The 21,919-nt window shown below is 43.2% G+C and overlaps 2 protein-coding genes across 3 annotated transcripts in view; both read right to left on the reverse strand.

Annotated features, from left to right (window-relative positions):
* Positions 1–236: 236 nt before the first annotated feature.
* On the reverse strand, positions 237–11,864 carry galnt6 (UDP-N-acetyl-alpha-D-galactosamine:polypeptide N-acetylgalactosaminyltransferase 6 (GalNAc-T6)). The gene is made up of 11 exons (XM_030056048.1): positions 11,639–11,864; positions 9,678–10,185; positions 8,781–8,953; positions 3,670–3,819; positions 2,856–3,090; positions 2,645–2,762; positions 2,337–2,537; positions 1,507–1,638; positions 1,286–1,387; positions 989–1,147; positions 237–843 (listed from the first exon to the last, which is right to left on the reverse strand). Exons 2-11 carry the CDS (start codon positions 10,151–10,153, stop codon positions 730–732), a joined length of 1,860 nt encoding a protein of 619 aa, XP_029911908.1. The 5' UTR covers positions 10,154–10,185; positions 11,639–11,864; the 3' UTR covers positions 237–729.
* A 1,896-nt stretch (positions 11,865–13,760) lies between these two features.
* The window catches only part of LOC115362135 (adenylate cyclase type 6-like), a 33,022-nt gene continuing 24,863 nt past the window's right edge, over positions 13,761–21,919 (reverse strand). For both annotated transcript variants that reach the window (XM_030055953.1, XM_030055954.1), the window contains exons 9-24: positions 21,712–21,853; positions 21,033–21,161; positions 19,957–19,985; positions 19,532–19,679; positions 19,285–19,382; positions 19,042–19,129; positions 18,789–18,905; positions 17,956–18,105; positions 17,590–17,765; positions 17,318–17,353; positions 17,196–17,225; positions 16,966–17,098; positions 16,567–16,830; positions 16,162–16,366; positions 15,667–15,791; positions 13,761–14,988 (exon numbers count right to left, since the gene is read on the reverse strand). In XM_030055953.1, coding sequence (XP_029911813.1) covers positions 14,860–14,988; positions 15,667–15,791; positions 16,162–16,366; positions 16,567–16,830; positions 16,966–17,098; positions 17,196–17,225; positions 17,318–17,353; positions 17,590–17,765; positions 17,956–18,105; positions 18,789–18,905; positions 19,042–19,129; positions 19,285–19,382; positions 19,532–19,679; positions 19,957–19,985; positions 21,033–21,161; positions 21,712–21,853 — 1,999 coding nt within the window. In that variant the 3' untranslated portion in view covers positions 13,761–14,859. The remainder of the gene's footprint in view (positions 14,989–15,666; positions 15,792–16,161; positions 16,367–16,566; positions 16,831–16,965; positions 17,099–17,195; positions 17,226–17,317; positions 17,354–17,589; positions 17,766–17,955; positions 18,106–18,788; positions 18,906–19,041; positions 19,130–19,284; positions 19,383–19,531; positions 19,680–19,956; positions 19,986–21,032; positions 21,162–21,711; positions 21,854–21,919) is intronic.

Below are 21,919 nucleotides of genomic sequence, written 5' to 3' on the forward strand. Positions count from 1 at the left end.
TTTGTGTCATATTAAATATTCTGTTCCTTCAGATCATGTAGCTGGTAAATCATTACCGAGTATCACCTGGCTGAAACATCAAAGAGATCAGTACACATCCTGTACATACAGCAGTACCAAGGCAGATCAAAGCTCTTGGTTACCAAGAACATAAAATATATGTCAGCGTCTGATGATTTCATAAATGTGGTTCTAGGTAATTCATGATAAAAAAAAAGTGAAGTTTCTACAAATGATAATTTAACTGATATGACAGATTTTATTTTAAAAAAATAAAAATCAAAATCAAAAATCACATCTTTCCCTTTGGCAAGACACTTGCATTGTCACTGCAGCACACATTTCAACATTCATTGTAGGACGAAGAAGTCACTTCAAAGCTGGAGTGTTAACGTCACTGCGCCGTAGTCGTCGCAGTTCTCGGCACTGCCCTGCTGTCTAGTTGCCACCCCACACAGAAACATTGACACACTGTGGGGGAAATCCCAGCCACCTCCAAATGTCCTTCCTGAGTTTCCATCATAAATAGATTTTAAACCACCCAGGTCAGCCTGACTTTTTCCACATGGATGGGAATATTTGCTTCCTCCATGTCTGACTGTCCACTCAGGCTGGCCAAGCTCCACAAAATACAGTCCGACTGGATGGATGTAGAGCTGCCTCCTAGACCCTGAGTCTGAAGAAGGGGACACAGGATGTCTCAGGTCAACTGGTGGGCAGATGGAGAGGTCAGCTGAAGGTCCAGTGCTGGTTGATGTCAGCAGCATTACAGTGGTCCATCTGAACCTTGCCTCCTCTTAGGTGTAAACACTTCCCACTACTCGGATTCTTCATGAGATTGTCCTAGAGGATGACACCCAAGAAAAAGATGAATCCCTCACTGGGAAAATTACATCAAAATATAAAATGAATCTTACCATTTTTTTAAGTTTACCGTTCAAATTGACAAGTTAGGAAATGAGCGAACCAAAATCCCAGCCTTGCTCACCTCTGTTAAGATCCACTCCTGCTGTGGTGCCAAACTGGTGCCTTTTCCCTTCAGCTGGCAGAGCTCGATCTTCACCGCCTCCGGTTGGGGTACAGCGTGGAGACACAGCTGCTTCCCGATGTTGTGACGTAGCTCCTTATGAGATGAGTATTCAAAGTACTGGAGGAGACATTTAATCTGATCACAGAGAGACCCAACTGTCCCAGAGAACATCCAATTATCTTCAAATGAGTCGAGAGCCTTATTTCAGACATAAACCATGAAGGGGCAAAAAGTACTGAGTCAGGGTCACTGTACCTGGTTGCCTCCCATGTTGTGACACTGGTACATAATCACAGCTTTACCTCCCTGGTTGTTCTCTCCCACATCCAGGCAGGTGTGAGAGCCTAAATTTTTAATCTGCACGAACACAAGACACACAAATGTAGTTAATATGAAGCTACAGTTACACTGACCGATGTGTTGTATAAGACGGCCAAAGGCAAATCTGAATGCAGAAAACAGGAAACATGACTCACTGCTCCAAATTTTACCGGAGACAAGTCTGGAATAAAGACTTCTGGGTAGACTGTGTTGAGGTACCACGTGAAGTTCTTGCACTTAAGGTTCTCTCTTAGTTTCACACGATCAGAGATGTCCCCATACTGGTTCTGTAAAAGCAGAGGGGAGTTATAAATCTGGGAAAAACTAACATTAAGATGATGTTAAGAAACCTGTGCTGCTAGGGCTGTCAACGTTTCAACCAAACATCCATAAACGTGTCGACTTTCAGCCTCCAACTTGGCATTTCCTGTAAAGAAGGGGTGGGGATGAATGCTTCAGGGGCTCGGTGTAGAACAGATGAATTCAGGTGCTCTTCAAGGGAAAAATGTCCAGAAACCAGTTAAGAGCACTGCAAAAATGCAAAATCTTACCAAGATTATTTGTCTTATTTCAAGTCAAAAATGTCTTATTTCTAGTCAAAATTAGCTAGAAACAAGAAACAAATTTTGCCAATGAAACAAGCAAATTTTCACTTGTTTCAAGCAAATTTTCACTTGAAACAAGAGACAATTGTCTAAAAACAAGTTACTTCTGAGGTGATCATGTCTTATTTTAAGTGTAATGAGATATTTTGACTAGGTATAAGACATTTTTGACCTGAAATAAGACAAATAATCTTGGTAAGATTTCGAGTTTTTGCACTGAGAAATTCGTAGTTTGAATAAAGGATTTTATATATTCACACTCCAGAGTGCCTCGGGACCTCCCTCCATGACTGCAGCACACATTTCAGCAAGACAGTCAGTTTTCTCTTAACTGGTTTCTTGGCATTTCCTGTATTTCCTATTCCTCCCAGGCTACTGACCTGACTGGCCATCTTTGCAGCATTCTTGTTGCGGCGGTAGAAGATCTTTTTGTAGTCATCCATCCAGACCTCGGCCAGGCGCACCTGGTTGCGAGTGATAACCTCGGTGCCCTTGGGGAACGTGTGGGGGCTCTTGGTGCGGAAGACGTGTCCCACCACCGAACAAGGAATGATCTCCAACTGACCTCCACACTGCCACACCTGTGTGTCGCATTTGACAGTGAGCAATTCAGACTGAACCCTAAAAATGACAGGAAGATTTATCAGGCAACACACGGCACAACGGGAGCACAGCTAATGAGGCTGACCCTAAAGGACATCTCCACGTTCTCGCCACCCCAGATCTCCATCTTGTCATCGTAGGTCCCAATGTGTTCAAAGTACTTCTTAGAGATGGAGAAGAGACCGCCAGCAAAAGTAGGTGTTCTGAGAAGAGACATTTTGACAGGCACAAGTTTTAGACATTCAAATAATGAAAAGACTTTGTGACCCCAGTCCAATATGATCAGTTCTACTTACTTGACAGGGTATGTTTCATCCTTGCGTTTCCTCCTCTCCTCCTCAGGAATGGCCTCCCAGCCGAAGGTCAGGCTCCAGTCAAAGTTACCTCGGTTGAAGGCGTGAGCGGTGGACACAGGTTTATTGAACTGGAAGCTGTTTAGATCAATGGTGGTGATCTCCGGACTGACCACAGCAGTGGGCTCCTCTACAATACGGGCCAACAGGGGCTCTAACCAACCATGGAAACACTCACCTGGGGGGGAGAGGGGCACTTATTGGTCGGCTGACAAAGCAAAATTTCTGTCACCTGCTGTGACACAAACATGAACTTACAGCTAGTTCTCTCTAGGTTCAAGGCTTGGTTTCATGAATATGACAAAAAAAAAAAAAAAAAAAAAAATTGTGTAAATGAAAATAAGGCATAAAATGTATCTGAGCAGGCAAAACTGTTGTGCTGGACCTAAAACCACAAATGTAAACATAAAGAGGAGAGAAAAAGAAAAAGAGTAAAGAGAGTGAGAGGACACAATGAGGTCTTGGTTGTGGCTACAGGTAGCAGGTACTGGAGCTTGTGATGAAGGTAAATTTCCTCACAATCGTTAAAATCAAGGGAAAAACCTATTATTAAAAATAGTAAGAAATCTAAAACTATGTCCTTTGGGTGGATGCTTTGATCCAAAGTGCCGTAAACTAATGTGAGTCTGTGCACCTCTTAAATGGGTAAAGGCAATCAAACCACTTGCACATTACTGACCCACTGAACTGGACACAATTTATTTGGCTACTTGGATAGTTTGCCATTTTGTGTGTGTGTGTGTGTGTGTGTCCTCACAGTGAGCATCCAGGAAGGTCAGCACTTCACCCTGGGCGATGCTGGCACCCAGCAGTCTGGCTGTGATCAGGCCCTTCCTCTCCTGCTGCCTCACCACGTGTACGATCTTCAGCTGACGCACATATTCCTCCAGTTGAGTCTTCAGGTGCTCTGAGGGGATAAAACAACATCGCTGGTGTGAGGGAAGACCAGGAAAATGAACGACACATGCAACCGTGGTAACCTAAGGAGAGACGTTTTCCCTGTGCACATGCTGAACAGTTTTATTCAGTTGTGCGCCCTTGGCTTTGGATCAGTCTGCCAAACCAATTTGAAAGAACAATTCTTTGTTTAAAAATTTTACATCTGCCTTCTGTTAAGTGCAGATACACTATTCAGAATAATGCAATACCATTTTTTGATGTGTTGAATTATTCTCAGTCATTCAGCTGATTTAATTTGCACTAGAAGCTTCTGGAGCACAGACCTGGAAATAATTAAAGATGAATTATTTGAACACTAAATACAATCCAATAAAAGGAACAGAAATTGGAAAAACACATTTTAAGGTTACACTACTTTTGTATTTAGTAGATTTATTTACTTAATGCTAATTATAACCAATTCTGTCATCCACATTAGTTTCACAACAGCAAACAAAAACTGTTTCCAAATGAAGAGTACAATTCACAGACCAACAATGAACTGATGTCAGCCCTTATTGATGGGTACTGCAGGCAAATTCTCTTTTTGCTTGACCCCTCCCTGCACAAAGGTCAGAGGTCAGTCAGCTACATGGCCCCTGGAGCTGCTGGGGGTCCTGTGGTCCTGTTTCATCAGTCGCGTCAACATTCCCACGGTGACTTCCCCCTTGCACTTCCCTTCAGAGGAATCCCCACAGCTATCTTAAGTGCTGCACCATTACCCTGAAATCTCAAGTGAACTTTCTGAGATCCACCGTTTACGAGCTCACAGAGTCAAATGCAGTGTGTGGTGTGGAACATCTTGCCGAGAACGCATCGATTGTCATTCCTGTGCACGGCTCACATCATCATTTACGATAATTCATTACTAGCCCCAGTTGCACTGCGTAGTTATTATTCATTATTCTGCCTGCTTTAAGGGGATCAGAAACATCTGAGGTGTTAAGTCAAGTGTGAGATCGAAAACAACTGTACTTGACATTTCTTCCTCTAATAACTGCACACGTTGGACTGCCAGTGCTTTAGGTGCTGAATCAACAGTTCATCATCAGGCGAATGTCACTAGATTTTTCATAATGCTGTGCTTTAAGTTACACTCGACTTAATCAGACTGACACCTCGGCCTCCACCTGCACTGCTGCTGTCTTCGCCCCACACATTACAGCTTTCACACTGGTGAGGCAGGCGGAGCAGAACTGAAACTGGGGGTTTCATCTCCCTTTCAGGGCAAGTGTGTTCTGTTTCAAAGACTTTGCCCTCTGACCCTGCCTCCTGCTCTGCAAGTGGCAACTCATATGACATATGGTGCTACGTATCACTGAGAGGTAAAGCAAGGAGGCTCTGTTAAATGACTAATGAAATGGGTTTCCGGAGGTGTAAGGTTGTTCAAGGACGGCCCAGCAACTCTAATTTTCCACCATTTGAAGGTGACACTCGAGTGCTTCAGTTGAAGGAGAGTCTCCCTGTTTACTACACCAACCAACAATTTAGAAAATATACATACATTTTGAAATGTTATCAAGGATTTACATAGATATTATTTCTCTCCTGTGAATCATTTGCATTGTTGTGGCCACTCTGTTGTGTCACAGTATTTCCAGATATGTATTCTGTAAAATACACATTTTTTAATGTTACTGTGAGCCCCCTGTCACAGAAGTGGCAACACGTGAAACTGGGTCATGATTTCCTTTCTGAGAACACGTCTGACCACAGCGCATACCAAGTTCCTCTCAACTGTACCAACCACCTTTCTGAATGTTATGACAGAGTGCTTGGTTTACTTTTAGAAATGGTAACAAAATGAGAAGTTTAGTTACTGCAGGTTAATATAAATAAAGTTGGTAACGGCACATCCTTGTTTGGTAACTGCCTCTACAAGAGCAACAAAAGAGGATCTTTCAATCACAGGAGCACCCAATGAGATTATGAAAGACTACACAAAAGCTTAAAATATAACTTATATGTCTGCTGAAGGAAACTTTTGGAATAATGTTAAAATATTCTGCAAAGACATGTATCAAAAGCCATTTCTGCACCTCATTAATTCAAGAGGATGATCAGGCTCAAAAACTGTTTGAGATAATCTATCCGTCCTATCCACGACGTTGGAAAAGCTTGTCAATAGACACCTGATGAATTAGTGTTCAGTGTGTACTCTCTCCAGGATGCAGGAACAGGAACGAGTTTGGCAACTCTTGTAGCATATAAACTCTTAAATCCCCTGTTACAGCATCTGCTGTTGAAATCCTGCCATCCCACGACTGGCCTCATGTTTGATTTACTCTTTTCTCAGGTTGACACCTTTTCTGATACAAGTACTGAAAGTGGGTCAGCTTTAAATTTACTTTCAACCCAGAACCTCAATGACATTTTTACTTGGGTAAATTAATTGAGTTACTAAAGTTCAAAACAGCTTATTTTTTACCTCAACATTTATTCATCCATCAATTCCAGTTAGTTGCTTTAAGATACTCCTGGTTAGAGCCCAAAAGTGTACTTTATCACTGATCTGACTAATACTCTGTACACAGACATCGCCTTTAGCTGGCTGGATTGAAAAAGAAAAAAAAAACAAACAAACAGACCTTTGCAAAGCATACTACAAATTTACTCTCACAAGTCAAACAGGAGTGGAGTCTTGTTTCTCTTCTCACTGATACAGACGTGTCGGTTCACTCCGTGCTTGATTATGTTGATGCAAATCAGCAGGAAGATGTCGTCAGCCACCGTCATCAGGTTTGTCACCAGTGTTCCAAACAAGCACATCACCACAATTTGTATCTCAATGTAAGCAAGTGAAATACACGAACCGACTTTTGATACAAGAACTAAATGCATGGTTGAATTTCAAGGTCACACTCATGCGAAACGTTTCTCTGTTGCGTCTTGACTCAAGTGACACATTACAAACCTCACGTGTTAAAAATGACACAAGTCAACACCAGTTTGGTTTAACTTATTGCACCTTGCAGCTACCTGTGAACAGAGAGCCTCGCTTACGAGTTTCAAAACTTTTCTGCGCCTTCATTGACTAGATATCTTGAACTGCACAATATTTGTTCCACACTAGCAGCCCTGTGCTTTGTATTATCTCTTACTTCTGTCCTGTCATATTTAAGCAATAAGCCATGAGAGATCATTCATCATTCATTTTTTTCTCCTTTGCATCCTGTTAAGTGTCTCTGCTGGGCTCTACTGCTGGTCTAAATCCACTGTAAGGGCCTTTTGTTCAAGGCAGTGGGAAGTATTTGTACTGCAGGCACTGCAGATGCTGCAGCACCTGTCTTCTCTGCAGCCAAGCGCTGTTTGAATCCTGCCAGGCAGTGGGCTTGAGCCTGCAGAGCTCCACCACAAGTACTCATGGTGTATTTGAATCTGCAAATGTACTAAAAAAAAATGCACAGCAGCATTTAGAGAAGGTCCACAAGTTTGAAATGTGTGCCTTGCAAACAGAACTGAAAATCCCTGACACCACTGCAAGAGTGAGCAGAACCACAGCTCGTCACCAAATCACAGAACCAGAGACAGTGGCGCACAACGCAGCATCAGTGATTTGGGAACATGAGTTTTACTCTGCTGTTGATTTAGTGTCAGCAGAGCTAAAGAGGTGGTTTGATCAAGAGAAAATGACACCACCAGCGAACTGAGAGAGGGCAATTATAGTGGCAGCAGAAGGAGGAAGTATTTATTTGGAGCCGCTTCACCTTCCCAGGGAGCTGGACACAGGTCGCCTGAATCTCCAGCTCAAAATGGTCGGCAATGTCACCAGAGAGAATCAATGTAGCGCAGTTCAACATGTAGCAACATTTTTAACTCGCTCGAAAGCTATGCCCTAACGAGCGCCTTCATCTCCACAACCCCTGAGAGCCAAGTCATTTTTGGACTCTTATGCCTCCTGGAGCACCGCACCCCACAGCTCAATGCTGAGCAGTTTAATATTAACAGTTGTCAGTACCTTTAAACAATATACTGATATGCACTTGCTGCAAAAATGTGTTTGGCTATGTTCTTGTTTGCTGTGCAAATTGGTCTTTTGTGCAACAAGCTTTTGGACGCCTGGTAGTTGTAAGACTATGGCATACACTTAATTCATAGCATAGCAGGCCTATGTTATAATACAGCTGCCATTGCTCCCTTAGATGACCCCATAACTGCACCCCAACTTAACTCATCTTACAGTGACCACGCTCTTGTGTCTTACGGCCTCTAGAAAAAGGCAGTAGCACAGCTTTTCAGCTAAAATATAAAGCAACTGTTTGATGAAATTCATTATAAATCATGAAAGAATTAAATGTGGTTATTCCTCCAAAGCAGAAGTTCTAGTGCATGCAGTGAGAGAGTACCAGTTCATGGTTTTGACTAATATTAAAATCATGTGGTTAAAGTTCTGCATTAACAAATGCTTTCACCGGTGGCTCAGCCAATGCGAGCTGACAGGTACGACACATGGAACAATACACAAATTCTTCCTCGGTTGCATGATAGCCCTGCTTTGCAATATTATCTGCTATAAATCAGTTACAGCTTGTTGTTTGTGTATGTCTTGCTGTATTACACTGTGTAGCCCATGTCCTCTCCTATCCTGCAATACTGGTGATTCTTTGAGTAGTTTTTAATGTTTTTTGTTTTTGTTTTTACTATTATTTTTACCTCGTCATGCCCCTAAAATAGACCTTTTATCTCTTTTGCAGGGATGTCATTGTACCTTTGTGTTAAATTTGCTCCTCATTTTGCTTGGTGAAATTAGAGAGTGAAGAAGATCAAATAGAAAAGTAACTGAACTCCCAGACTCCCTTACTGTCATCCATCTCAGCAGCAACTGCATGACGTGTAAATGAAGCCCCACATATTCTCCTCTGAGGCAGTCTTTTGAGTTTGTTTTGTCATTAGTGTGTGTGTGTGTGTGTGTGTGTGTGTGTTTCACACCTGCAACACTAGCGTCATCCACCAAGATGATCTCTTTGAGCAGGGCGGCAGGGGAGGTGTGCAGGACGCTGTACACTGTCCTCAGCAGGGTAGACCATGCTTCGTTGTGGAAGACTATAATAACACTGGTGGTGGGCAGGGGGGGACAGCGGCGAAACTTCCTCTCCACACACCTGGCCAAAGGGAGCCATGTCAACAGAGAGAAAGAGGGAGGGAGAGAGATCCACCTTAAGAAATGAAAGTCACTTAAGGTCCTCAGGAATCTCATCGACAGTACGAGACCAGTGTTTGGTTTGCACACACTCTCTTCAGATAAACTTCAGATAAACAGAGCACAACCCTAAGCATACAGAAGTAAATATTTCAAAGCTCCCTGCAAAACAAATAATTCAAGGCCTATCAAGACTGTGACATTTGCAGATGCTGAGCTGTAAAAAAACAGTGTTACGGTGTGTGGACACATTTACAAGAGAACAGATAAGCTCATGTCATAGTGGGGTTTCATATAAAGCATAGTTGGGTAAATCGGGCAAATACCTTCTGAACCTTTATTAATAACAATTATCGACATGAATTGCTGAATAGTATTCTAGACCTGATATTAAGGTTTTGTTTTACAGATACAAACCTGTATCACCGGGATATAGCATAATCTTTTTCCACAGATAACCCTCTATTTCTGCTTTGTGAGCTACCACGCCCTACCACCAGAAAGATGCCTGCAGATAAACATGTGCCAGTGCCCATATCCTGTGCTCAGTTTCTGTGGTGATGTTCAGAATATTCTGTTTCTTCATGTATACCAGAATACTGGTTAGCACAAAATGAAAACGCATGTTAATAATTTAACAGCTCCTTCCTGCAGCGTGTCAGATTATTCAAGGAACTTGCTCTTACTCTGGAGGCCTGGTGTCATCCCCAAGACTACGACTTAGTGAGATCCGATCGCTGGCAAACTGATTGAAACAGTGTCTCTTCATGCCCTCCTCCTTCTCCTTCTCTTCCTCTGGCGTCATGTGGTCTTTCTGAAATGCCTTGCCACCGGCCCCTGGGCTCTGGGGGTCCTGTGGCGGTCTTTCCAACACAGGTTTGAGCTCGGCCTGGCTGTAGAAGCCCGGGGGGCAGTGGATGTCCTCGGTGGGCTGCTGCTCTGCTGGTGGACGCTGCGGTGCACCGATCTGAAACCCCATGTTGTTGACAGCCTCTCGGACCATGACCATGACCTGGTCCTTCTTGTCCACCAGGTCCTGGAACCATGGGTCGGGCGTGGAGCCCATGTCCCTTTGGAGAACCACCAGGATCACCATGAAGAGAACCCCCCCAAGGAGCACCAATTTCAGGGGGGACATACGCCGACGCAGGAACACACGCATATTTCTGAATGCAGTGGGTGTCGAATTAAAGGCTGTAAGGCAAGACAGAGCAGAGTCAAACAAAGTAAAATCAACTGTCAAACTGAGGAAAGACATTTGAACAATTGACCAAGCTTTGAAAAATGCTTTTATAACCAATACTTAAGTATCCCTTTGTTTCCAAAACCCAACCCACTGTAACTCTTACCTGCCTGTACTCACTAAACGTTGAGTGCGTTATTCCATCGTTAAACCAACCAGCTCAAGAGAGATCCTGTAAACCGGTATGTGCGTCTGTGACAACTGTCATAGCAGCCAGTAATCTAGCCAACACTCCTCCTTTGCCCCTCCCTCTCTGTCTCTTGAATGCAGTCCCACAGGACGGGTGAGCACAGTAGGGAGAAGGTGAGAGTGAACAAACAGAGCACACCTCTCAGTAAACACCTGAACGCACCTGCTCTGCAGACCACGGCCCTGCAGCGCCGGGCGTGCAGCTGGGCCTTCGCTGCTGGCTCAACGTGTCACTCCCACACCGGTTAATGAGTGACGCTGCACGCCCTGCCCGAGTACCTGCTCACATGTGCATCCACGTCGACGGACACATCATCACCAGCTATAATCAGCTGTCATCGACATAAGGAAGTACGTTATGGTACGCTGAACATGACTTAACTAACCTCAGCTTCACCCAGCTCTGACCCAATAAGAGGCTGTCTACTGGTGCAGCAGATGAAACAGATCTAAGACCGCCATGCCCTTACAGATGGTCATTGTTCAAGGACTCACTATTGCTTGGTCATAATTAATTTACTCTTGTCTGAAGCAGACATCTCCATTATTTATTCAAGAAAACACATCCTTGTCATTCCTGTAAGACAATAGCAACTGTTCTGTCTCAAACTGACAGCCTGTCCGTCCAGTTTGGTGGCACCACACCACAGAGCATTAAAAAAAATAGAGGAAACTTACCAATTCAGAAGAATGATCTGGCAAGTCAAAAATAAACTTATGTTGACCATTAGTAATCACAGCTGTGTAATCCAAAAAAACAAAAACAAAAAAAAAACAAGGCTGCCCACATAGTCTACACAAGTAACAGTACAGAAATGTTATTTTTCCCCCCTCAGGTAATGACAAGGATGCTTCCTGGGACCCTCATCTTTCTAACGCAGCCACAATTACATTTACACTTACCCAATGAAACTGTGTCAAACTGTGTCTGTCCCGACAAAACAGGGCGATTATAGCTGCCCGTTATTGTCTTATGGCAAAATAAAAGAGGAAGAAAATTAGGAAGTAGCCACGCTTCACCATTCAGGGCACGCAAGCCACTGAAACACAATGTTTTAATACTTTCGCAAATGAAAACGAAAACAGCTCCACAAAACCAGGAGTCAGTCCTATCTCTGTCAGCAACTCCAGGGTGTTACAAACAGATTACTACGAGGCAGACAATGCCACTAATGATAACACTGACCGGTGAGTGGACCAAAACGCTGGACTTACCCGGGCACAAATTTCGCAGAATAAGGCTGGCTGTCCCGGTGGTTTTGCTTTTAGTTTGGCCGTGTGGGAGGTTCAGCCAAGTGGCGGCGTTAAACAGAAGACTTCCAGTTTCTTGAGGCGACAGTTTGTCACGAAAGGAGGATACAACAGTCAAGACATGTTCTGTGCAGCCTCCCGGCTTACTCTTTGAACGCTAACAGGTGCCATTTGTTGAAGTGATTAGATGGAGTCCCCTGGTGGCTGCATGGGTCCTAAAGTGAGCTTCTTCTTCTACTACTAGAGAAAACAACAAGGCGCACTTTTACGTATTTTTATCACTGCTATCATCCTGTCTGCCGACGCGCAAACGATAAGCTGACTAAATTTCACTTGAAAGATATGATAGTAATCAAAAGTATCATGTAGCTACTGAGTAAAAAAAAGAAGAAAAAAAAAACAGGCTTAGTAAATACCATAAAGTATGATAAAGTCACAAACTGGGTATCACTAACACATTCTTGTGAGGATATTACAGAAATATTGCTGATTTTTTGTTTTTCTTTTTTTTGCCCATCAGGGTTCATGAGCGGAATTCATATAGCTTAATTAACGTTCATCATTGAGTGCCGTAAGTGTACATACCCATTACCTCAACGGGAATTCATTATTCATGAGCAAGCAATTAAATACTCTCTCCTGTATCACCCTCTTGAAACTGTAGACTGATTTATTCAGAAAAGGAGAAGGAGACGCTCCGGCGCTGCGGTCTCTCAGGTTACTGACGCTATGGGAGAAAATCTTGATTGCAGGCTGTTGATTAACGCGGGATAATAAAACCGCATAAATATTATAAAAGCGTTAAGTAGGATATGCCGAATGACAAATTAAGCGGCTTGTTTAATGCGAAAGATTGACAGTGAATAATTAACCTGGATAGGCGCTCAGATGTTGCGCTCTTGATTTTCAGTTCATTATTAAGAGACGAATAAAAGTTTCACTAGCCCTCAGAGACAATTTAACCCAAGTACTGGCAAATCAATATACAGAGGACTTCTTTCAATTACAGGCCTGAGAACTTATCCTCAGTTACCCCTATTCAGGGTACCAGACAATAAACATTTAATACACATTTAATATAGGCTACTTACTTTATGTTGTCAATACACTAAAGTGTAAACATAAAATTTTAGTCTTGAGGTTAATAAGGGCAAATTGGAAGTGGGTGATGGCTCAGTTACCTTTCTTTTTTCTTTTTTTTTAACTACCCCTGCTTGTCATGGATATCAACAAATATAGGAAAGCTCTAAAAATAAAAACAAACTAATTAATAACAATTAATGCAAAACAGACATTTATTGATTTCTTATCCAAGAGGAAATCCATCGAATCAACTGTTGCACTATTTCTTAAACGCTGACACTTTTTCTTTTTAAGGGGAAATGCACTAGTGTTTTGCTGACCTTTCACTGGAGAAGACAAGAGGGGAACGAGTGGAAGTGAGGGCCTCTTGGCTGTGAGGCAGCGTTTTAGGGCTCAGAGTGAGACAGAACGGGGGCTCCATCGTTTCCACTGAGCAGCGTCAAAACATCAAGGGTTGAAGCTTATTAAAATATAAAATACACCTTCACTTCTCAGCAAACCTGAAGCCAAACCACTGTTTGACCACTACTTGATTTTTTTCAGCTCTTCTCTCAGTGCCACAAGAAAATGTGAGTGGTTTTCTTCAGCAGTAGTGTCATCGCAGAGAAAGATTCATTCGGTTGCATTCACTTGATTAATTTGGGGAAGGGGGGGTAACAAGCCTCTGTGTGCCAAATACATTCAGATACTCTCAAATACTGCTGTGTACCTTTATGGGCACTGGTCCATTAAGACCTTGGAACTGCATAATCTCAAGGCAATACTTGTGAGGAGACAGAGAACCTCTCTACATACAGTTTTATCCCGGAGCCATTATCAATTTGTAACGCCAGGAAACCAGTTTATACTCAGTTCACACTTTGTAACACAATCCAAAAATAAAACTTCAGCCTTTGTACTTCTTGTCCAGGTTGGAATGAAATCAGTCAGAATCACAGTCCAATAAAAGGTAAAAGGCGTAGTCGACATAATTCTGTTCAAAATGATCAACTGACACAATAAATCAGGAATGGACACAACTCCAAAGTATAATATAAAACATGCCTTGCAGCAACCAGTTTGGCAAGAAAGCATTTGTCATACAGTATCATAAAAACCTCACAGTGAAAAGTTATGCCCCTTTATAGATAAAGAACAGCATTCAGTTATGTGTGCTCACACCTCACAATCACACACTCACACCCACTCTCTCTCTCTCTCTCACACACACACACGCACACACACAAATATATAAAACTTCTCACATGTTAAACAATCTCTCTTCAGTACCGTGGTACAAATGCAACTGTTTTTTTCCTTCATCTCATTACTCTACTTTTGGCTTGACCCAAAAATACCGTACAGGGTGCAAATAATCAATTGTACATGTCCGTGAAGCACACACAGCCTCGTGTCCACACCGGCTGAAAGACACAATGAAGGCCCTGAACACAGAAATCCAAGGTTGTTGTAGTGTATGTGTGTGTGTGTGTGTGCGTGTGCATTATCCTTCACAAATACATCAAGTCCACATTAAAAGAAGTGTTCGCCCCTATCAACGACAGTGACGTTACCGTGGCCTTTGTTGTCAAAAGATGAATAAATTACTCAAGATTGCTGTTCGGGCTCCGCAGACGTTGCAGACAGAATTGTCAAGACATGTCACGCTTGACACGTTTATGTGTTTCATATCAAACATTTGTTCTTTGGTCATTTTCATCCTCCATGTTTTCATAATCTTGCATATTTTCTTCATGTAATATAGTTTTTTTTTTGTTTTTTTTTTGTACAAGGTCATCACAAAAATCCTTCCGCATGAAAATAAATAATGACTCCAGGTGAAGTTCTTGTACCATTGCTCAGAAACATAAGTGTAGCCACTTTCTTCCTAAGGCAACTGGGCTTCGTGATCTCTCAAGCAGCTTGGGAAAAAGCCTTCAAAATAAGAACAATGTCCTACATGAAAGCGCTCAGAGAGGCCGGGCGTGTTTCTCTTGGCAATCTTCCGTCCCCCGTGTGTTCGCACTGTGCCTCAGAGCTCATCGCTGAGCCGAGCACTCCGTCTCTCGCTGGTCTCCTTCCTGTCAGTGCAGTGGGAGTCGTGCTGGTCGGCCGGTCTGTCGTTAACTGCCCTGGGGACCGCTTGTGAGGAAGTAAGTGGTCATCTCCCCCTTCCCCTTCACCTTGACGACACCTCGGCAGTCCAGCTGGTAGCCCCTGTTGACCAGCACATGGTACAGGTCTGTGGTCACCTAGGAGAGGACAAGGACACTTGATATGACACTGAGGCTGTGAGACAGTCTGCCCATCCCGTGAGAGACAATGTCAGCCCAAACTGCAGGCTGGATATTCCCCTAAGATACTGTGAGTGTGGCATTACATAAAAAAAAGAAATCAAATATTGATGAGAGGTTTATCGAGCGAGTGCACTTCGAGTAACACATTGTGTGCATCACATACAGTTTGATATGCAGCAACATATACTGTACAGCAGATGGCAGCATTGTACTTGAGTGATTTTTTTTTTTTTTTTTTTTTTTTCAGCGACCACTTCAGTCTTTTGATTTTGGGATAGAACATCTGAGCTGAATACTTAGCCCTTGCTGGTATTTATTATGTAACCCAAAAATGGGTGTGGATATCTGCATCCATGAATGAATGAGATGATCATGGGATTTCGTCTGTGATGACGGAGAAGCACTTCTTCCCTTGGAAACACAATTCTGTACACTGTCCTGCGGATAGTCTCTGATAATAAAATGAAAATAATAATAACAACTATGATAATGAAAGTATTCAGTGTCTTGCTCAAGGACACTACATTAGGGCAGATGCTTGAACACAAGGCAGTGTCCCCACTCACTATCTCACCATGCCGCCATTGAATAGTGATTATCTCTAGTATCTGAACTTGTGTTGTTGAGATGTACCTGGATGTAGTCCGGTACTCCTGTGCTGTCCATCCGGCTGGCCACATTCACTGTGTTCCCCCAAATATCATACTGCGGTTTCCTGGCTCCGATCACTCCTGCTACCACCGGCCCCATGTTCAGCCCTGAGAACAAATCACTCTGTCACCTGAGTGTGTTACGGCGTAATAATCCGATTATTATGCCAGTCCAGAGCACGCGGACTCCTGTTAGTGCTCCTTTGACCTAGAAAATTATTCCTGGTAGGGCTGGGCAATAATTCAATATGATCATTTAGGGAATATTATTTGAAAATTCTCTTATTAATACACTTAACATTACCATTTGGTTCAATTGGGTGAACACTGATTTGATTATTTGATGATGATTTTGCATACGTGAATGATGATACTATGAAATATATTGATGTTGGAAAAAAAAAAGTATTGTGTTATTGATTTCAGAACTCATCGATCATCATCCTTAATACCACTCTTGATTATCTTTTCCACTTACCTATCTTCATTTGGAAGTTATTGAAGGAGTGCTCGTTGATGTACTTCATCTGTTCCCTCAGCCTCATGGCGTAGTCAGCCAGAGCCAGGATGTGCGAGCGGCCCTCTCTGTCGTAGGTGGAGTCGTTGAGGCCGGAAGCCGCCATGTAGGTGGAGCCGATGGTCTTGATCTTCTCCAGCTGACGGAACCGCTCCTCACTGATGATCTAGAGAGAAGCAATCAACATTATAGCAGAAGGTGGAGAACGGAAGAAACAGCAACAACAGTTCCCCTCCAGGTCAACAGTATCTGATTAGAAGCGGTAAAATAAGGCAAAAAACATGACAGACTGAAGCTATAGAGTAACCTTGCCCACTTCACCCACTAAACGCCTCCTTAACATTTTAAACGGTCCCCTTTTCTCACCTCGTCAAAGTCAGCGATGATCTCGTTGAGCAGCCTGAGACACTCCACTCCCTCGTTGTTGGCCTCCAGCTCCACATAAAACTCAGAGAAGTTGCTGATGGAGGCAAACATGACGGCGACACACTCACACGACTGGTAGTACAGCTCATCATTCCTCCGCTCCCGTGCCAGGAAGTGGGCGGCCACATCCTTGGGCAGGATGTTGTGGAGCAGACGGCGGTTGTAGGCCTGAAGCTCCTCCATCTCCTCCTTCTCCTCTGTGGCCTGAGGAAGGATTTGGAAAGAGGTAGTTTGTTACTCTTGCTGTCTGGCAACTGAGGCATCAGCAATTGTTACTATTGGTGGAGTTGTTTTAGCTGTGGCTTTTTCTACATGAATCCTCTGTGATCTTTCATCTACCTGCAGCTTCCAGAGGAAATCAAGGCGTGCGGTTGACTCCACCTGCTGAGCGTGTAAGTAGAGGGCGAGGACAAACACCGTGAGGATGACGGGGGTCATGACCTTGAGGGACACTTTGGTCACATCCTCCTGGCTAAGGGGGTAAAGAGAGATATGCAAGAGTCAGTTTCTTGTATGGGCATGGATAAAGTATAAAATTATAGCAACACCAACAAATGAAAGCTACTTGCCACTGCTCTGCTGTTTGATTGAAATCCGGCCTGAAAAAAAAAAAATAGTAAGTCATGTCTACAAACAAATAATACTGAAATTATGCAGTCAAAGTGAAAAATACCAAAATAATACCGCTTACCAGTATTGCAGGGAATCATTAACAGGTGTTAATGACCTGGTTAAAAATGAGAACAACACAGTAAAGAAAATGGGGCTGTAGCATGAAAAAGTAGGTCTTAAAATCAAAACTAAAGACCTTATCATGAGGAAGTAGGCCATGTACAGTGCAAACCAAAGTATTGTGACATAGGATCCAAACTATTCAGATTGCAATAGGACAGAATGCATTTTAAGATTAGGAAAGAGTGTGTGTGTGTGTGACTGTGTGTGTGATCCTGGCAGACTACTTACAGGGTGTTGGCTATGACCAGCAGGTCTGCATTGTCAAAAAGGGCCACCTGGGGCCACTCCACCAGCAGCAGGAAGGTGAGCTGGATGAGCAGCATTAGAGCCAGCTTCCCGATGCTGCTGATGTGGAGGAACACGGAGCAGGCCAGCAGGGTCAGCAGTACGCTGTAGCTGAAATACTGCAGCAGAGGAGAGATACGGAGGATAGGAGGGGGGATGATGGATGAAGGTTAGGTACATACTCAGAAATACTTCTTATGCACACAGAAAAATACACGCACAGACACGAATGTGAGCAAACAGGCGTCTGTGCAATATCATGCAAATACACACAAGCACACGTGCATGGTGAAAAGCTGCAGGGCTGACCTCAGGGAAATGGCAGGGCGTGGCCTGGCCGGGACACACGGTCAAACCGTCTTCTGCTGTCCTGGTGAGGTTGTGCAACAGGCAGAGAGTCATGGATGTGTTCAGCTCTTTGGCCACACAGTCTTGCAGTTTCTCTGTGCTGCAGGTAAACTGGCAGGAGAGGAGAATGCAGTCAGTCAATAAAGAATCAGTCAAAATGTCACGGAGGGGATACACAATCCTGTTTGTCACAAATTGCCGTGCTGAAAATGAAAATTTCTAAAAATAATAAATACTGTATGTCAAGAGCATTGTTAGGGAGTTACATGACTTAATATCATCACTCATCTGAGTAACAGAATGCTGTAATGAGTTACTGTTTAAAAAGGAGTAATATTATTAGCTACTGTTGTAAGTAACGTTGATACATCAAATAACAGTTGAGAGACAAAAGCCTCTTTTAATGAAAAATAACTGATACTTTTCACTATTAATGACTGGGAGGATTAGAAAGTGAAAGTTACTCATCTTTAAGGTCAGTTACAATGAGATTATTTTCTGTTAATTATTTCTGAGCCCTGTGGCCTCTTCCTCATGGTCTTGAAGCACTGACTACAAGACATTTTGGCTTAAGTGATGGTCAATATTCAGTTTAATTGCTGTTATGGTTTGAATAAGCGTTGTGCTATCCAAGTCCCAATTATGGCACTTCAAATTTTTTCATGTTAATATTTGCTACTATTTTTAAATCCTTACATGGACATGTGATTTTAAGAGAGTGGTTGGACATACAGAAAGTAATATAAAGCAATCACACTGGTTTTAATGAGGCTGTGAGAATCTGCAGTCCCTACCATGTTGACAAAGGCAGAGATGAAGAGGAGGAGGATGGTGAAGACTCCCACCAGTGTGCTGTTTGCACGGGACTGCACTATTTTCTTGGTTACCGTCTGCAAGGCAGCTGGGAAGAGCTTAGATACAGACAGCGAGGAGACGATCAGACAGAGACAGAGTCAACACCATTAGTGATGCTGACTGCTGACATGTGATAATGACTCTTATCTGAATACATCTGCAGAACGAGTGGCGGCGGAATTTGTTCCTTACTTTGATGCAGGAGTAGATGGCACAGACGAAGAGAATGTTGGCGAGGATGATGAAGATGCTGATGTAAAGGCCCAGCATGACTTCCGTGCTGGGGAAGAAAACGCTTATTAGGATGTATAACTGTCATTAACGCTTTCCTAACCTAATAAAGACGATATTTCCTGTTCACAATTCAGTAAAACAGCTGGGAAAAAAAAAAAAAAAAACATTTCTCACAGGCACAGCAGGAAGAGAACTACTTACTGTGGGAAGATGATAATCTGAATGAAACAGATGAAACAGAAAACGAGGAGTGTACAGGCCACATAGCCCCCGAAACGATCATCCACCTTTTTGGAGTACTGAAAATAAAAAAAATAATAAATAAATTTGACAAGATATTCAGTTGCACTGTAGCAGCCAAATTAAAGGGCATGTAATCAGTATATTGTAAAATATACTTGACAGGCAATTTTGGTGAATTTCAAACGAATTCACATCAATTATCGACCTTTTTCTCGAGGTTGGAGGTCTGGAAGGTGAGCAGGAACTTCTTGACGTGGTCTTTCCTCAGCTGGTCGATGCTGCGGGCATCGATGGCACGGCCAAGAAACTCATCCACCTCATCCTCAGGGTTCAAGGCCTCCTGAGCACAGCGGCTATGATGCAGAGGGAACAGTATGTCATTGTGTGGTGTGGTTCTGTGTGTGTGTGTGTTCGTATGTGTGTGTCTATGTTTGCATGTGAGGGAGCTGGCCTGTGCCGTGACAGGCAGGATGACTCAGAGCTAATAGGGTATTAGTGCTGGGTTGGATCCGACTCTATAAAACCAACATCGGGGCTCTGAAGTTGGACCGCTACAGTGACAGCGTGCCAGTCAGCCCCTGTGACTCCACACAGCAAACCAACAATGTAAACGGGGGACAAAACACTCACTTGTCTTTGCTGGACGCTTCATCGATGCCCTGGGAAAGAGGAAAATGGAGACAGGAAGAGAGAGAAGGAAGGAGTGAGAAAGGGGAGAGAGAGAGAAAGAGCAAGTGTGTGAGAGAGAAAAAAGGAGTGAGTAGGAAGTGGAGAGTGAACGAGAGAAAAAGGGAGAGATTATCATGTAGCCAGAGCAAAACCGAAAAATAGACAGAGACTCAGACATCTGCACAGCTAATCCCTGAGAGCCAGACTGATGTTTTAATTAATGCTTGGAGGCTTCAAATTACACCCTCTTTGCCCCTAGGGCACAAACCCTCTGAGATGGAGAGAACAAAACGAAGAGAGGAGAGAAGAGGGAAGGAATGACAGAAATTAAAATAAAGTGTGAGGTGCACAGATGGAAAGTGAAGGTGTGTTTGAGGCAGACAAAGAGAGAGAGAGAAAGACAGAAAGAGAGACAAACAGAGAACTATCTCCATCAGCCTCATCAGATCATCGGTAACAAGTCTCTGCGAGCTGTCCGTGCTCACAGATAAGCCCTGCTGCAACTCCTGCTTGTTTGATAGGAACAAATCAAAACTTTATCTCACATTTGCATTGTCTCGCTCCAGCTTGTACCAGACAGAACACACATTTGTTACGTTCAGGCAACAAGAAATCACCATGTTACAGGGAGTCTAACACACTCAAGTTTACATTAAACAGCTGCTGGAGCAACGCACTTCTAACGCACTTCTGAAAGACACTAACTGGTTAACTTCTTACTGTCTGTTCACTTTAACAAAGAGCAAAAAACAGAAACTAGCATTACTGGTGTGCATTAAAGGCATAAAACCTAAATTTTATTCCTTTACAATAACAGAAGGCCGACAATAAGGGCCAGCTTCTGATGACAAATAGTGCCCTTATGACACTTACAAGGTATAATACTGATTATATACAATGTAAAATATATGGAAAATGCACAAGAGCATAAGAGCTAGCGTAAGGAGAGGGAAAAGATGTTGAATGAGGTGGAAGATACAGGAAGTAGGATACAGACAGGGCGAGAAGGTTGGCAAAGTGCTCCCTGTGTGTCTCACCATCTGCCTGAAGACTTTTGACTCCTTGTTTCTGGAGAAGGATCTGTCGGGCACCCAGCGTGGCATCAGCCCCTCGGTAGAGTTTGCACGAGCACGCTGCATCTTGGCCATCATGGCTTTCTCCTCCTTCTGCACGGGGAGAAACCCCAACCCACCGGGGAAGACAGTAAGACTCCATACACTGACAAAAAACATCTTCTATACCAAGCAGAGTCTATTTCCAGTGACAAGCCATGGTTTAGTATGGGTAAAATATGGCGCTGGTATGATCCTCTGATCGCGTCCACTAGTGCTGTAACGATTAGTTAGCTGACAGAAAATGAATCTGTTATCATTCTGGTAATCAATTCATTGTTTAATTCAGTTGTCAGATAAAAATATCAAACATTAGCTTCACAAAAACCAAGGTGTGATGGAGACCTGAGTTATCATTCACCTTTCTCTGTTGATTTAGACTAAGGTGATGATAAAACAAAAGCTTTTGCAACTTTCTAATAGCAGCTGGTCAGACCTATTTTTGCCATTTAATAGACATGATAATTAACTGATTAATCAGAAAGATAAATGATAGATTAATCAACAATGAAAATAACCGTTAATTGCAGCCCTAATGCAATACATGCAGCCCTAGTGTGTGTGTGTTTGTGGGGTGTATGTGTGTGTGTGTGTGTGTACTAACCCTCTTCTGGCTGCAGCCCAGCACCAAGAAGGTTTCAATGTTATTCTCCTTCAGGTAGGCGTTCCTTTCTCCTCCAAAACCCGGCTCCACCTCATAGTCCCCGTTCAGGTACTGCAGGGTGGCTTTGGTGATGTGGATCCGACTACACACCACAAACACACACACACACACACACAGAATATAAAAACAGCTATAGTAGTGGATAGTT

Source organism: Myripristis murdjan, chromosome 7 (assembly GCF_902150065.1).
Source record: "Myripristis murdjan chromosome 7, fMyrMur1.1, whole genome shotgun sequence".
NCBI lineage: Eukaryota > Metazoa > Chordata > Actinopteri > Holocentriformes > Holocentridae > Myripristis > Myripristis murdjan.